We start from the raw sequence: 13,809 nt of genomic DNA, 5'->3' as shown, positions 1-13,809 counted from the left end.
TATAGCTAAAATAAGAATATATAATTAAGAATTTGTAAAAATAGCTATTTAAGAAGACATAATTTTAATAATGTCTTCATTAACTACAAAAAACAGCAAAAGACACAACCAAGTCCTGCTTGTACAGTATTATAAAGACTGCTTGATTGCTATAAGTGACAAGTGGAGTGACAGTGAGAGAAATTTGTAACAGTTTAATTTTGACAGTGTAAGATTTCATACTGAAAAGACTTCATGATCCTTTTTTTTTGTAAAACCTTTAGATCTAACAATCTGCAAGGTTTATAACAGCTCCCTCATTGAGTAGGACAGAACCCATAAAGGTGAATAGCTGTATTTTTTTTTACTTTTTGAATTTGCCTCACTGGTAATAGTTAGAGATCACGTTTCTCACCATTCAGCTGCTGTTTGTCATCAGTCTCTGTTCTTGTATAAGAATGGTTGCTCATTCGAAAGACAGTAGCATCATTTCCCCAATAATCAGTGTAAAGTCCAACAAATAGTTCCCCCCCTAGAAAACAAAATCATGTTGTTAAAATAAATCCATTTATATGTCATCTTATTGATATATTCAGGTTTTTAATGTAGAACATGAATCAAGGTTTTCATAAAATGTATAACAAAAGTGGGTAAGAACAATGCAGAAGCCCCACATTTAAAGATACAGCATGAAAAGACCCTGAATTATGATAACAGCTCCTTAATTTGACTGCAGAGAAATAAACCACAGTGATAAGATGGAAGACTAAGCCATAGGCATTCAATTGTATGTTTGTTTAGAGCTAATGTGAAACAATTCAGAGGAATTGTTCCAGGTGTTATATTGTTTAAAGTGTTGTAAATTAATTAAAAATGCAAAATAATACATTCTTGACAGAAGTAAAGCTTCATGAATTTCAGGTTGAATTTGCCAGATGGCTGAAAGTACAGTATTTAGATGTTGATGAATGTAAATTGATGGACGATATACCAAAGTATACCAAGTAAGATATGACTATTATTTAGCTAACTGGCAGAATCCAAAAGAAAGAAAACCATTTGTATGTTTAGGGTTAAAATAATTAGATAAGATAAGATCACTTTATTAGCCATATACAATTTCTTGTATTAGGAATTTGTCTATTCACATACCCCAGCTTGCTCTCCATGAGACACACAGATATGAAGAGAGCATGGGGTCAGAGCACAGGGTCAGCTATTGTACAGTGCCCCTGAAGCAATTGGGGTTAAGGGCCTTGCTCAGGGGCCCAACAGAGAAGGATTTCTCTGCCGGCTGTCTGATTTGAACCTGCAACCTTCCAGCCACAGGCACAGATCCTTAGCCACAATGCCACCACTCTGCCCCCATGCATAATCAGATGTGTGACTTGTAATATTAGAGACTTTTCAGAAGCAGCAAACTTCTAAAACAAAATATTTAAACTGACAGTAAATCCAATAATAACACAGAGTGCTGTTGGCCATAGTCTATACCAACACAACAACTAACAGATGTGATAAAAGCCAATTTAGAACTCCAAATACAGTATGTAGGATCAACTGGGCTTGATGGGCCATTGGTTTGTAATAATTCTTATGTCCTTATGATCTCCTCAGAGTTGTACTGTAGATAATTTGTCTACCACATTATGAATGTTAAAGTGTGATCTTAATGGTAAAGCAAATAATTCCAATAAGTGTGGTGTGAGTGTTGTAATGAGAAACATCTTAGAAGACTCAGCCCTTAGCCACAGGCATATGAAAGTGACTCCTTGTTCCAAGTTGTTTCGAATTTAGGAAGGTTTTGAATTGGTTTGTGGTACCTCATTACCTTCCAGTTTGCTAGGGTGTAAACTCTTATATGGCAGAAGTAGACCTGACATACCCAACACTCCCAAAATGACTTTTGCGTGTACAAAATGTATATGGTTTTTAGGATCTTGATTAAACTCTTTAGCATATTTTGTCATTAATGAAGCACAAATAAAGCATTTTTCAAAGATGCGCTCCAGAATTCTGTGACACGAAAACCTGAGTGACAGAATAATAATGACCAAAATATGATAATATAATTATTTATACCATCATATACGAATATATAGCTGTTATAGCCATAGATGTCACATCTATATATTTTTCTTTTGTATCTCTGAGTAGAAATGAAATTAGAAATACTCACTTGACAATGTTGAAATGCACGGGCTATTTGGATCAAAGGGGCAGCGGCCTCTTCCACTTTCAATGTGGTTGGTCTCAAGATTAAACAATCTGTCCTAAAGAAGAATATGTATGTTTAGACATTAAGAAGTTATGCCATTTTTAATGCTATTGACCTGTTGTCAGTGTTAGCAATAATGGATCAACTCGGAACTATTTTGCCAAACTCTCTTCTTCTGTAAAATAGCTGGCAATAAAAAATAATGTTTTGGCCTAAAACAATAATGACAGCCATGAAATCCAAAAAAATATACTTTAACTTTGAATTAATTAGTTGTTGAGACTTCAACATACTGGCCATTTATTTTTGTAGGGCAGAATTTTATTTATAGAATGTTAACAGTCAAGTATAGACTGAACCAGAGGGTGATGTGCTTTTTTTTTTACTCCCAACACTCAGTTCATACAACAGCTTGCAATTGACTGCTTTTAAGTTTAAGATTGTGTTGCACTATAATGGAGAGCAAAACTTCACTTTTTTCAATCTGATTGAGCTACAAAGACTTAATTGAGTCCTGAATTGAACTAATAATTAGCTTAATTGTAATGTTTGAATTGCTTTTAGGTCCTGAAATTCAATATACAAATAAACCATATCATTTTATAAGTTAACTAAAAATCTCAATTTTAATTACTGAAATTTAATAATTAAAGGTTCATTTAAGCCAATGATAACTTAGCTGCAAAGAAAAGCAGAAGACAAAGTGATCCCCAATGAACAGGACTGATAAACATTGATTTAGGTTACACATCAATACAGGGGTGTATGAGAAAAATAATGTTCCATAATTGTGAATCATTACTGTTCACGTCAAGTAAAGGCACCTAGTACATTTAGTTCAATATCTGAATTCCCATATCACACGCTGATATCAACAGCACAGCCATACCAAGCTCAGAGGCCAACAACAAATTAATGACAGATAATTCGAATAACCATGCATGTCATTTCACCTCATGAACAGCATGTTGATCTATAATGGTTTATATTGGATCCAGTCTTTCATGGAGCTTTGTAATGAAAGTCAGCTGGGGCCAGATGACTGTCCTTTTGCCAAACTTCTCTTCAGAGACAAGAGTGTGACTAATGAGAAATCTTTCCAATAGAGACATAATGAAAAGGAAATCCTTTTAAAATAAAAACATCTCTGTTGTCTGGATTAACCTCAAAACAGGCCTTCATGGAAATTTGAAAAAAAAAAGTATTTAATATTTTCACAAAAATGGATAATAATGTTTTTAATCATCATAACTTTAATAAGAGAAAATAGGTCATTAAAGAGTTTCTTATTGTATCTAGTGGTTTGAATTATATTTTTTCCTAAAGCTTAAGTGCTTGCTTAGCATAAAGTATTGTATATTCTTGTTAAGCTTCTAACCCAATATGGATAATGATTTATAAGTGTTGCCACTGCTGAGCAGTTGCACTCTGTAATCACTCAGCTTATTACATACAGTATTGCTCATAAAATGAAATGGACTGAACATTACAATCTTATCTCTTTACATGAGACAGCAGTGGATCTGGTTAATGCAAGTGTCTGTATGGTATTATTCAATAAAATATTACGTCAAGAATCCATAAATAGAAATTTATTTGGATCTTAAATTATGTTTAGGTAATTGATTTTAATGTCTTAATCAATCATCTATATTTAAGTATTTCATATTTCCATAATGACATCAGGACTTGTTTAATTTCCTTGCCAGATAACTTTTTGCATTGAAGCATAATATACAATACATAACAAAAGCACTGAGTGAACTTTAACCAGTTTTGGAAAGAATATAATATTTTTAATCCTGCTATTAATTCTGAATCGAATGGTGCCCAGAATTAGCACCATTAATTTAAGGTACTTAAATTCAGAGAAGATCAAGTAAAGGTTTATTTCACACTGAATAGATAGGAAAAGAAAACACAACATTTTGGCTGTGGATCCACATTGTCTGGGTCTACCAAGAAATAAAACAAAATCAGAAAAAATCTGCAATCAGTTCTTTATGGTTAATATCACATCATGGAGTAGGAAAATATTTTCTAATTAATTTTGTACTCTTCACATCTCTGATTTAGAGATTCAAAGAATAAATGAGAACATTCATCCATTTCACACAGGGCTTTCAAGCCAATATGGTTCACATTTATAAGGTGAAATTTCCAGCTCAATTGGATTATGGTGCTTGGAAAGGTCTTTTTCATGTTAACATGATAGAATGCAGCACCTGAATTTCATAAAGCCCACCAATGCACACAGTGATTGAGGGAAAATCTGGTTAGTTTTAAACCTTTAGAAACATCCATTCTATTCTTTAGAGAGTAGATAAAACTTTTTTTTCTGTAACGCCTGATCTCACTATTTTTTTATCATTGTTGTTAAATGTTCACGTTTTGAGGATTTGAGGATTTTTGAGCATGCTTAAATCATGTTATGAAGAATGCTAAATGATATGAGGATTCACCTCGTAAAATATCAGGTTTGGGATTTCATAATTATATTTTCAAAGACTACATTCTGGAAGAAAACAAAATCAATATTTATGCATTTTGCCACAACTGTTCTAGGAAGAGTCAATTGGGAAATTGTTAAAATATATCAGAATGGTTGAATACAGATGAATGCAAGTTAGATTAACATCCATTTCAATTTCACAGCTGCAGGTTATGTCAGTGCTGACATAAACAAGAACAAAAATACAAAATGAAAACTTAGATGTATAAGCTGATATCTACTGTTTGAAGAAGCTCATAGCACTACTTTAAAGACTTAAATTGTTGATCTAAACATGCTCCATGAGGCATCATTGGATCCAACAGATATGATGAACTTGGAAGACAGTCATCCTCAACTGTGAGAAAAGCTAAATGAGAGATACTGTACATGATGTTCAAAACAAAATTCCTAAATTTTAAGAAAAAAGAGCTTTGTGTTGGTGTGACATTCGTACATTAGTACTTAAACATTAATGTGGTGGCTAGAAGTTCTGGCTCTAGGGTCTTAGGTTTGGTTATGAATTGAATTGCTTTCTGTGTGGAAATATTTTTATGTACTCCCTGTAGTCATACTGGTTTTCTTCCATCTTCTTAAGACATGATGCCTACAGTAGGTTAATTGGGGTCTCTAAATTATCCCTCTGTTTATATGCATGTTTTTGCCCAACCTTGCCTCCTGTGTACTTGTGACTTGGGATGGAATATGGAATAGTAACCCTTGAAGGAACAAGTGCCTTTCTATTAATAGATTAATGGACTTTTTTAGCTCATCAGTTTTTTGGAAAGTCTTGACCTTTTCCTTACAAGTCTCTTTTCATCACTCAGATGTCTTTGACTGAACTGCTCAGACATACAGTAGCATAAAATGAAATAAAAATGTAGGCATTTCATTAATGGATGTATAAAAAAGATTTTACTGCATTTCTAAAATCCTGTGGAGTTACTCTATTATTATGAGAGACATTAAGGAAAATAAACTTTCAAAATATGCATACTGTATTATCGGAAAACAAAAATGTCAAAACAATGTAATTAGAAGACTCATACAAATAAAATCCATAGCACAGCACATTCCAATAGCTTACCACTGAAATGGATCTTAAAAATTCATGATTTCAACAATTGAATGTTATGTTTATTTTGGTCTAAATCATATATGCAACCTGTCCCACAATTGGCCAATTACTCCCTAGAAGAAAAATGCCAAACATGTCAGAGCTCATAATGATATAGCTTGAAAATGCCAATGAGTATAATGGTCAGATTGTCTTACACTTTCATTACTCTTAATCTTTGTCTTGTTCTTATATGGTAAATTATCTAAAACTGTAAAAAATAAGATATAAATTTGTGTCACAAAAATCAGCCAGCAGCTGTTTTATTTTCATTTTATTAAGCAGATGTTTCTAGTTCTATGTTTAAGATTTATTTGTCTTACTTATCCTTTAAAAAGGATAGAATTGTAAATCTTCTGACATCTTCCTTATTAATCATCACTATAATAAAATTTCAACTTGAGTTTCAACTTTAAACTTATGGTCTTATACTGATGGTCTTATGACACTTGCTGAATGAGTAATCACTTAAAACATTGCTAGAAGACCACACATAAAATGCACTTGACCCCCGAAACAGATGTATTCATGAGGCACATTCGGAGGAAGTTCTTTTTGTCTTTCAGAAATGTTTCTCAGTTGGAGTGGGTTCCTATGGGAGACCTGGAATGTTTGTTTTCATTCTGTGCCTGTTGATGCAAATCCTCTTCTTGAATAATGAAAAAATGAGCACAAAAACAAACTCACTAAATGTCAGGAAACAAATGGAGGTTTGACCTTAGGAAGATATATAATAGAGTTCTTTTATACATTTTTCACTCCTGTAGTATTTAACATAATTATTTTGCTTATGGTCAGTCACCAAATTTAGTTTTTGATAACTTGCTAAAAGACTGCTAATTTATTCTTAATAGCTGTACATTGGGGCTTTAATAATGATAAAAGTTTAAAGCCCCTGTTAGAATATACATGGTGACTCAATATGAAACTTGCACAAAAGGAAATATACTAAAAGTGAATTTGTTTATAATAAGAGAATCCCTACCTGTTGTATTCCATTAAAAAATAATGTTCTGCACATTCTGAAAAAAAAAAAGAATTCCTGCTTCTCTCTTGCATAATCAATGTGAAACTAGAAATTCTGAATAATTTGTCCTAACATACTTAACAGACTTTGAGGGCAAATTTATAGAACATACAGGAGCTACAGAATCCCTAAGAGAGGAACAGAGGGTTCTTCATTCAAGTCCTCACTACGAATGGTAAAATGATTATTTTCTACTGGTGCCCAGATGACAAGCAGAGATTACCTGCAAAATATTTTTTTCCTCCTAAGAAATAAGCATTTAAATTAATTGCTTCTTATTTTTTTCTAATTCACTTTTTAACATTTTTACCAAGAGTTACCAAACTCTTTTTTCCATTTTATGCCACAGTGAAACATACCTCCTGTAAATACAGTACCCACTGTATCTTAAAGCAAACGTACTTAGCACTTAATAGTTACATTTAGATGCAGCCTTACAATATGGTAGTGCTCCCATGAGGGCCAGCCGGGAGAAGGGTGGGGGATTAGGTATGTGCAGTGGAGTAATGAATAGTCTATTTTACTGGGTCCAGCTGTTTCACTCCATTATTTTTGTTTCAGGTTTGGTTTCTTGTTGTGCTGCAGAACATGACCTGATGCTTTACAAACAGGAGTGCCGTGGCTAGCTGAGTGGTTTGGAGTAGTTCCTTCACAAAAGTGTCATTGTCTTTTAAGTGTCACCTATATTTCAATAGCAGTCACTACAATGTTATAAAAAACTATAGCTATAAGCTATCAAAAATTAATATCTGACATTTTACGTTTTAGATCATACTGTAGGTCATTGACCAATGTAAAGGGCCAATGTGAACAAAATGTAATAAAATATTTTTTTTTTAAATGAAAAATCCAAAAAGTCATTAATGATCATGAGCTTTGTTTTATAATTCTGAAAACACATTGTACATTTTTTAGATTCCATATGATAGTCAAATTGTGGTCTCACCTCTCTCCGGTGTCCCATATGTATGAAGGCACAGACAGGATCAAATGCCCCTGTCCCACATGCCAACAGATGTGTTCTGTTGTAAGGGTGGAGGATCTTGATGAAATTTGCACATTCAAACTATACAAAATACATAACAAAACACAAAAAATACTTTTTTTGTAAGTGACTTGAGATTACAAATGTAGGGAAAAAAATCAGTACATTATTTACTGTGTGTCTCACTGCATTGCAATGCTTTGGTTTGAATACACATTTGATCAAATCTAGACCTACAGTATGTACTTCTGGAAAACTAGTGACACTTGCATAGAAAAATCTGAAAAAATATAATGGCATAAGGTTCTTGTTTAATACACTGATTATTTTTAAATCTGGAACACTAAGAAAATCCATAGAATCCATGTTTTATGGAGTTTTCTTTTTTTTAATTATTTAATTTTTTAACAATACACATCAGTCATGTCAATATACTGTATTGCAGGAGAAACAAAATAATTTATTAAACCATAAAATTGTCTGTTTTAATAATGAGACAATCTTTGTGACTAACAATACAGTTTACAATGCATATCAGCTTTCAACAGTACAATATGTCTGATACCTTGCGTCTTTCGCTATTTTTTCAGGCTGAATAAACTTACCTTGTCTTTGCCTTTCATTTGACATTCCTCAACCTGCATTTGTGTGCTGGACCAGGGTATCTGTAATTCAAAAAGAATATGTCTCCTGAATGGTAAGGTAATTTGGCTGTCTGGAGGAAATTCTGTTTAAGTGTTACATATGCAGACTACAGTATATACTATATCTTTGAAGTACTGCAAAAGACAATGAGTTCTTTTTGAGCAAAAGTTTATTTCTGTTTAACTTAGGGAAATTAACATCTTTACTTTGGTTAATAATTGTTTGTGCAAGAACTAAAGTGGAAATCTTCCTAATTAACTAGAATGCCTACATTCATTCTTCACGTTAGCATTACAAGGCTTCAATTAGAGAAATATTTTCATAAAGAGAGCTCCATTTAATGTTTGTATTGGATGCTAGGTTAGGTATGACTTGCATTCTGAGTTGATTGTATGACCTTTATGGCTGAGATCTAAACAATAGCTAAACTATTGTAAAATAGTTTGGAATAAAATGTGTCTTCTTTCAGGTACATTCTGTTTTGCAGACTTTGCTCTGCTTGCACATTATTACAGTATATTCTTCAGTTTATGTTAGATGGGAGAAATTTGTAATTCAATTTTTTAAAGAAAGCAGCAGCTATTTCAGTTTTATTTTAAAGGGGAACTGCAGTCCCAGTTTCTTAGGCCAGTTATTAAATAAATTTATTGATGATATAGAAAGTGTTACAAATTCAAATGACAAAATCATGAATTTTGTGAAAGTACTCTGCTGTAAGTCATCATGTTGTCATAAAGCCCTGGTCTCGCCATGGGCAAAAGTGAGAGTTCACACAAATTATGACATGAAATGGCCCTTTCTGCTCACTAGTGTGTAATAACTAATGCAATGTGATGTACGAGAGAATTAAGTAAGATGTACAAGCTTTGCAGCAGATATTTCACTGCAGAACGATTCTAACATGCATACTGTATGCATATGCATGAATGTTACAGACACTTTGTCATATAGTTTGCTTAAGTCCTATATTCAAAGCAGTTCTAACGCTGACTAATTCTGAAAGAATCCAGCATACTGGATTGTGCAAAATAACTTGGCAAATTATTGCAAGTATTAACATCTCTCTGTTTTGATTTATAAACAATTTTCCCTATAATGGTTTTGAAACTGCTTTACAGTTTACTTCTAGGTTCCAGAATCAGCTTCTTGTACATTTTTTTTCTTATCGAAGAATTTGATTGTCAGAATATGTTACATTTATTCATCTTAAACATATTGTACCAATGTTTGTGCCCATTTCTGTATGACGTCTTTATACAGTTCGCTTGGAGTTTTTGGCAGACAACAGTGCTGACTTTTCTGTCTATCTTTATTTTGTCAGGATCCATCAAATTTAACACAGGTGTGCTCTATGGAAAATGTCCAGAGAGTAACCAGACATGGAAAGGCTGCCATACCCAAGACTCTGGTGTATGTTGAAGAATTAAAGGATCTATACTGGTGGTCTATGAAGGAACTGTACACTAGACAGTTCAAGGTTGTCCAAGAGGAAAATTTGCCTTGCTAAATGTTAACTGTTAAAAGGAGCTGAAGACGTATTTTAAGGAAGCTCACAATGACCGTAGATTATTACCAGCAAATTCACAGAAAACAATAATATTATGTCAAATTCTAAGAATGGGCTTCTCCCACACGAATGTTGTATATTTTACCCACACAATGTGAGGTATTTGTTAAAAAGTAGACAGCTTCACTCTGAATTCACTATAACAACTGGCTTACTCTTTGATTCTTTTTGCTTAAACCTTTAGTTTTCCTCTTGCTTTTCATTTCCCACGGTACATTTAACAAATAAGCACTGGCTGTAGCTGTTACTGCTTTTGTTAATTGATTCCAGTTTGGTGAATAGATACTGTAAGTAATGAACTCTCTTTGCAAACACAAAACAATTTCCACGTTTCATAGACTGCTTTTTAGTCACAATGTATGACTTCATTTTAACAGTTATTTTTCTCAGGTATTCTACGGTATTCAGTCCATTTTCATGGAAAATAAAATCTGAGCTCTTTTGCTTCAAAGATAACAAAATTGTAGATGTTCACACTTAACAGATGAATACAAAAGCATCCTTTATTTTAATTTTAAAAAGTCTTAATGTAGCTCATAGCTAAAAAGAAACAAAAACATGTTACATAAAATAGATTAATGACAGATGCTTGAAATTTACATATAATAATAATCAAAATCTAATTAAACAGACTGCTTTAGATTTTCTATTAACTTCAATTCTTAGACGTACCTGAATCTTGAAAACCATGAAGCTTCTTCATTTAAAAAAATGAAACAATAACATTTTGGTTACAGTTTATTGAAAATATTTTAAATTTGTGTCATGTGTATCCATTAAAATTTTAATTTCAATCAATTATAGATGTGTTACACCCCTATTATTTATTAATAATAATTGTTACTGTATATTACCATTACTGAAAATGAAGTATTTGTTGTTTATATCAAATTGTGTTAAAAACTGCCTAACTGAAATAAAATCACCAGGTATTTTACAAGGTTTTAGTCTTTGCCGAAATAAAAAGTTCAAAAACTGTGTAAAAAAATTGTGTTGCAGGGGTAGTCCTTGGAGGCCAATTAAAATGTAAGAATCATTGTCAACAGCCATACCTCTCTGTACTCCTCATTAAGTCGGTCCAGGTTCAGAGAATACAGGTGATTTCGTCCTCCTATGAACAGGCGCTCCTGATACTCATCCAACAGCATAGTTCTGAGTTCCAGAGAGCCCCGTGACCCATAAAAGAACGATGTTCTGTTCAAGTTCCAGAGTTCTGTGAAGTACACATTAAATTATGTGAGAGTTCATTTAAATACGTAGTAACATAATGAAGGGCATGATGACTACAAAAAAGCTTTATCAGACTTATCATCACTTAATCTTTAGCTATATTCAGTTTCATTATTTCAGTATATCACCTCAAAGAAAAGAAAAGATGGAGTTTTAATTGTATTTTAATTAATTAAATTTATCAATTTAATGCCACATTTGATAACCTGAATGTGAAAATAAAAGCTTATATTGTAGATCTGACACATTTCTCTCACTCTGAAAGCATATTTACTTGACAGATGTTTTGAAACATTTACAGTATTGTAAAGCAACAAAAAGCACATTTTTGGATTACTAAAACATGACAAACATCAAAGTACTATGATTTTTGTATCATTTTCTTTTCCTTAAATGCATATTAATTGAGATTATTTGGCTCTTTTGTTATCTCTCTCTCACCTAGGTGACACAAGCTTTAGTTGTACTATTTTAATTGGCCATCTTACCTGCTTATAAAGAATCCAGAAGCCTGCTTACAGGTTGTTATAATAACCTATAAGCAGACTTCTACTTATATACTTATTATATAATAAGTATTATATACTTATAATATATGCTATAGGTTGTTATAATAACCTATAGCAGACTTATACTTATATACTTAGACTACTTATAAATTTATAATCTGTAAGCAGGTTATAAGAAGACTATGAAATCATACCGTACTGTATATTTGTAATTAGTGTTGTACTAATTAGTACTGTACATTGCTGGGTATGGCTTGCTTCTATTTAACCTGCAATATTGTATGCTGGAATCCTTAACCGTGAGGTGCAAATGATATTTTTTTAGTATTAAAGTATTAGCATATTAGTATATAAAGTATTAGCAACATATTTCTGGAGTTAGGTCAGTGGCTATCCATTCTATCCTTTTTCCTGTTTTGAATTGTGCATTTCATTTAAAATCCTTTAAAAATGTATCTCTTTAATGTGTTTATGAGATATTAAATTATGTTTTTCATAGCAGTTAGAAGTTTTGTATATTCATATTAATTTTTGAGATTGTGTTTCATGTTTTACCTTCATTTACCATTCCCTGATACAAGAATGTTACCTTTGTGGTTAAATGAATGAATAAGCAGCTTGCTTAACCTGTGAGTGATCTATGAGTAACTATACAAAAAAAAACAACAGCTTGTTTTTTGTTTAAAAAACTGTTATTTTAGAATACTGTTCTTCCTCTTTTCTTTATTATGACCTCATGATAAACTTAAACACTGTGAAATTATACCCGGCATACATGTTGCATGTATAAATAATTCACACTATATTATTATATTGACCATATCTGCTTGAATTCTTGCAATACCATCTGCAAGATATCAGGATTCAGACCTTCATTTCCTGTTTGTGTGTAAAAGTCCGATGGTCATAGTCATGTTTAGCAACAATCTGCTTGTGATTTTGAAGGCCTCAGATGACTTCAAGTCAAATGCTCTGACACCGTGTTTAATGCCCCTGCACCCCACCCACTAAGACTCCATCCAGTACAGCTAGTAATTACTGTACAGCGGGTTGCTGATCTTTTTTACCTGAAACAGAACCCTCTGTGACTCGTGCCTGGCTGTGAAATGTCTCATGGGATTTAAGTCCGCCCTTGCTGCAATAAAATCATACAGTGCTTAGGGATGAGATCATCGATCCAAACATGACCAGTTTTCTTTTAGAATGGCATTTTCCCTGCTGCTTATTTTATGAGCTATTAAGGCATAAGTTTTGGATAGAAACCCTTAGTGCACCCAAAAACTGTTAAAAATTGCTACTATTCTTCATATAATGTATCAAATTTTAGGTTATTTGAAAGGAACATACAACTTTGTACTGCAACATTTCTGTTAGTTTTATATCTGTTATGTTTGTTCACTTACATAACTATACAAAAAACATAAGAGATGGGGCTGCTGTTAGTGCCTCTTATACTAAACCTTTCTCTGAGTCATCGATAAACTTTTTGATAACACACACACAAAACAACAATGAAGTGCAAAGTAACTAGTCCTTCCAATCATACATACATATACATATACATACTGTATAACAAAGACCCAACATCTCCTCTTCCCTTAATTTTTCTTTTAATTAAGAATTATTACTCAAGGTTTTAACACAATAATTCTTACTTGAGTATATATACACTTTTTGTTACATTAAAAAATGCCTATTATGGGGTTTTCTTTGTCTTTCTGGGTAACTCTGGGTAATCTCTGAGTTTGAACATCCTGGGGGGCAAGTGAATCCCTACACATCACTGAGCTCTTACTGGTTTTGTTTGAAACTGGTTCCCCCAACTGTGAAGTTGTTTCAATGAGATCTGGTGTTGGTTTGAGCATCAAGGATTTGATCTACATGTCTTCTCCAGGTATTGTCTCCAACATATACTGTATACATCCCTGGACCAATTCTTGTAGCTATTCTTCCTGTTTCCCACCTCTGTGTTCTTTCAAGAACTTCCTGTCCCTCATGGAATGTTCTTAATGGCCAATCCTGTCCTGGACTACTCTGTGCA

The 13,809-nt window shown here is 32.8% G+C and overlaps 1 protein-coding gene across 1 annotated transcript in view; it reads right to left on the bottom strand.

Moving 5' to 3' along the window:
* sema3e (sema domain, immunoglobulin domain (Ig), short basic domain, secreted, (semaphorin) 3E) overlaps window positions 1–13,809 on the bottom strand; it is a 69,102-nt gene that overhangs the window by 27,721 nt on the left and 27,572 nt on the right. The window contains exons 2-6 of the mRNA XM_006633560.3: window positions 11,082–11,242; window positions 8,423–8,482; window positions 7,779–7,898; window positions 2,159–2,252; window positions 395–511 (exon numbers count right to left, since the gene is read on the bottom strand). Of these exons, the coding sequence (XP_006633623.3) occupies window positions 395–511; window positions 2,159–2,252; window positions 7,779–7,898; window positions 8,423–8,482; window positions 11,082–11,242 (552 nt within the window). The remainder of the gene's footprint in view (window positions 1–394; window positions 512–2,158; window positions 2,253–7,778; window positions 7,899–8,422; window positions 8,483–11,081; window positions 11,243–13,809) is intronic.

Source organism: Lepisosteus oculatus, chromosome 7, assembly GCF_040954835.1.
Source record: "Lepisosteus oculatus isolate fLepOcu1 chromosome 7, fLepOcu1.hap2, whole genome shotgun sequence".
Lineage (NCBI taxonomy): Eukaryota > Metazoa > Chordata > Actinopteri > Semionotiformes > Lepisosteidae > Lepisosteus > Lepisosteus oculatus.
The sequence above is the reverse complement of the archived record's forward strand: the minus strand, read 5'-3'. Positions and strand labels throughout refer to the sequence as shown.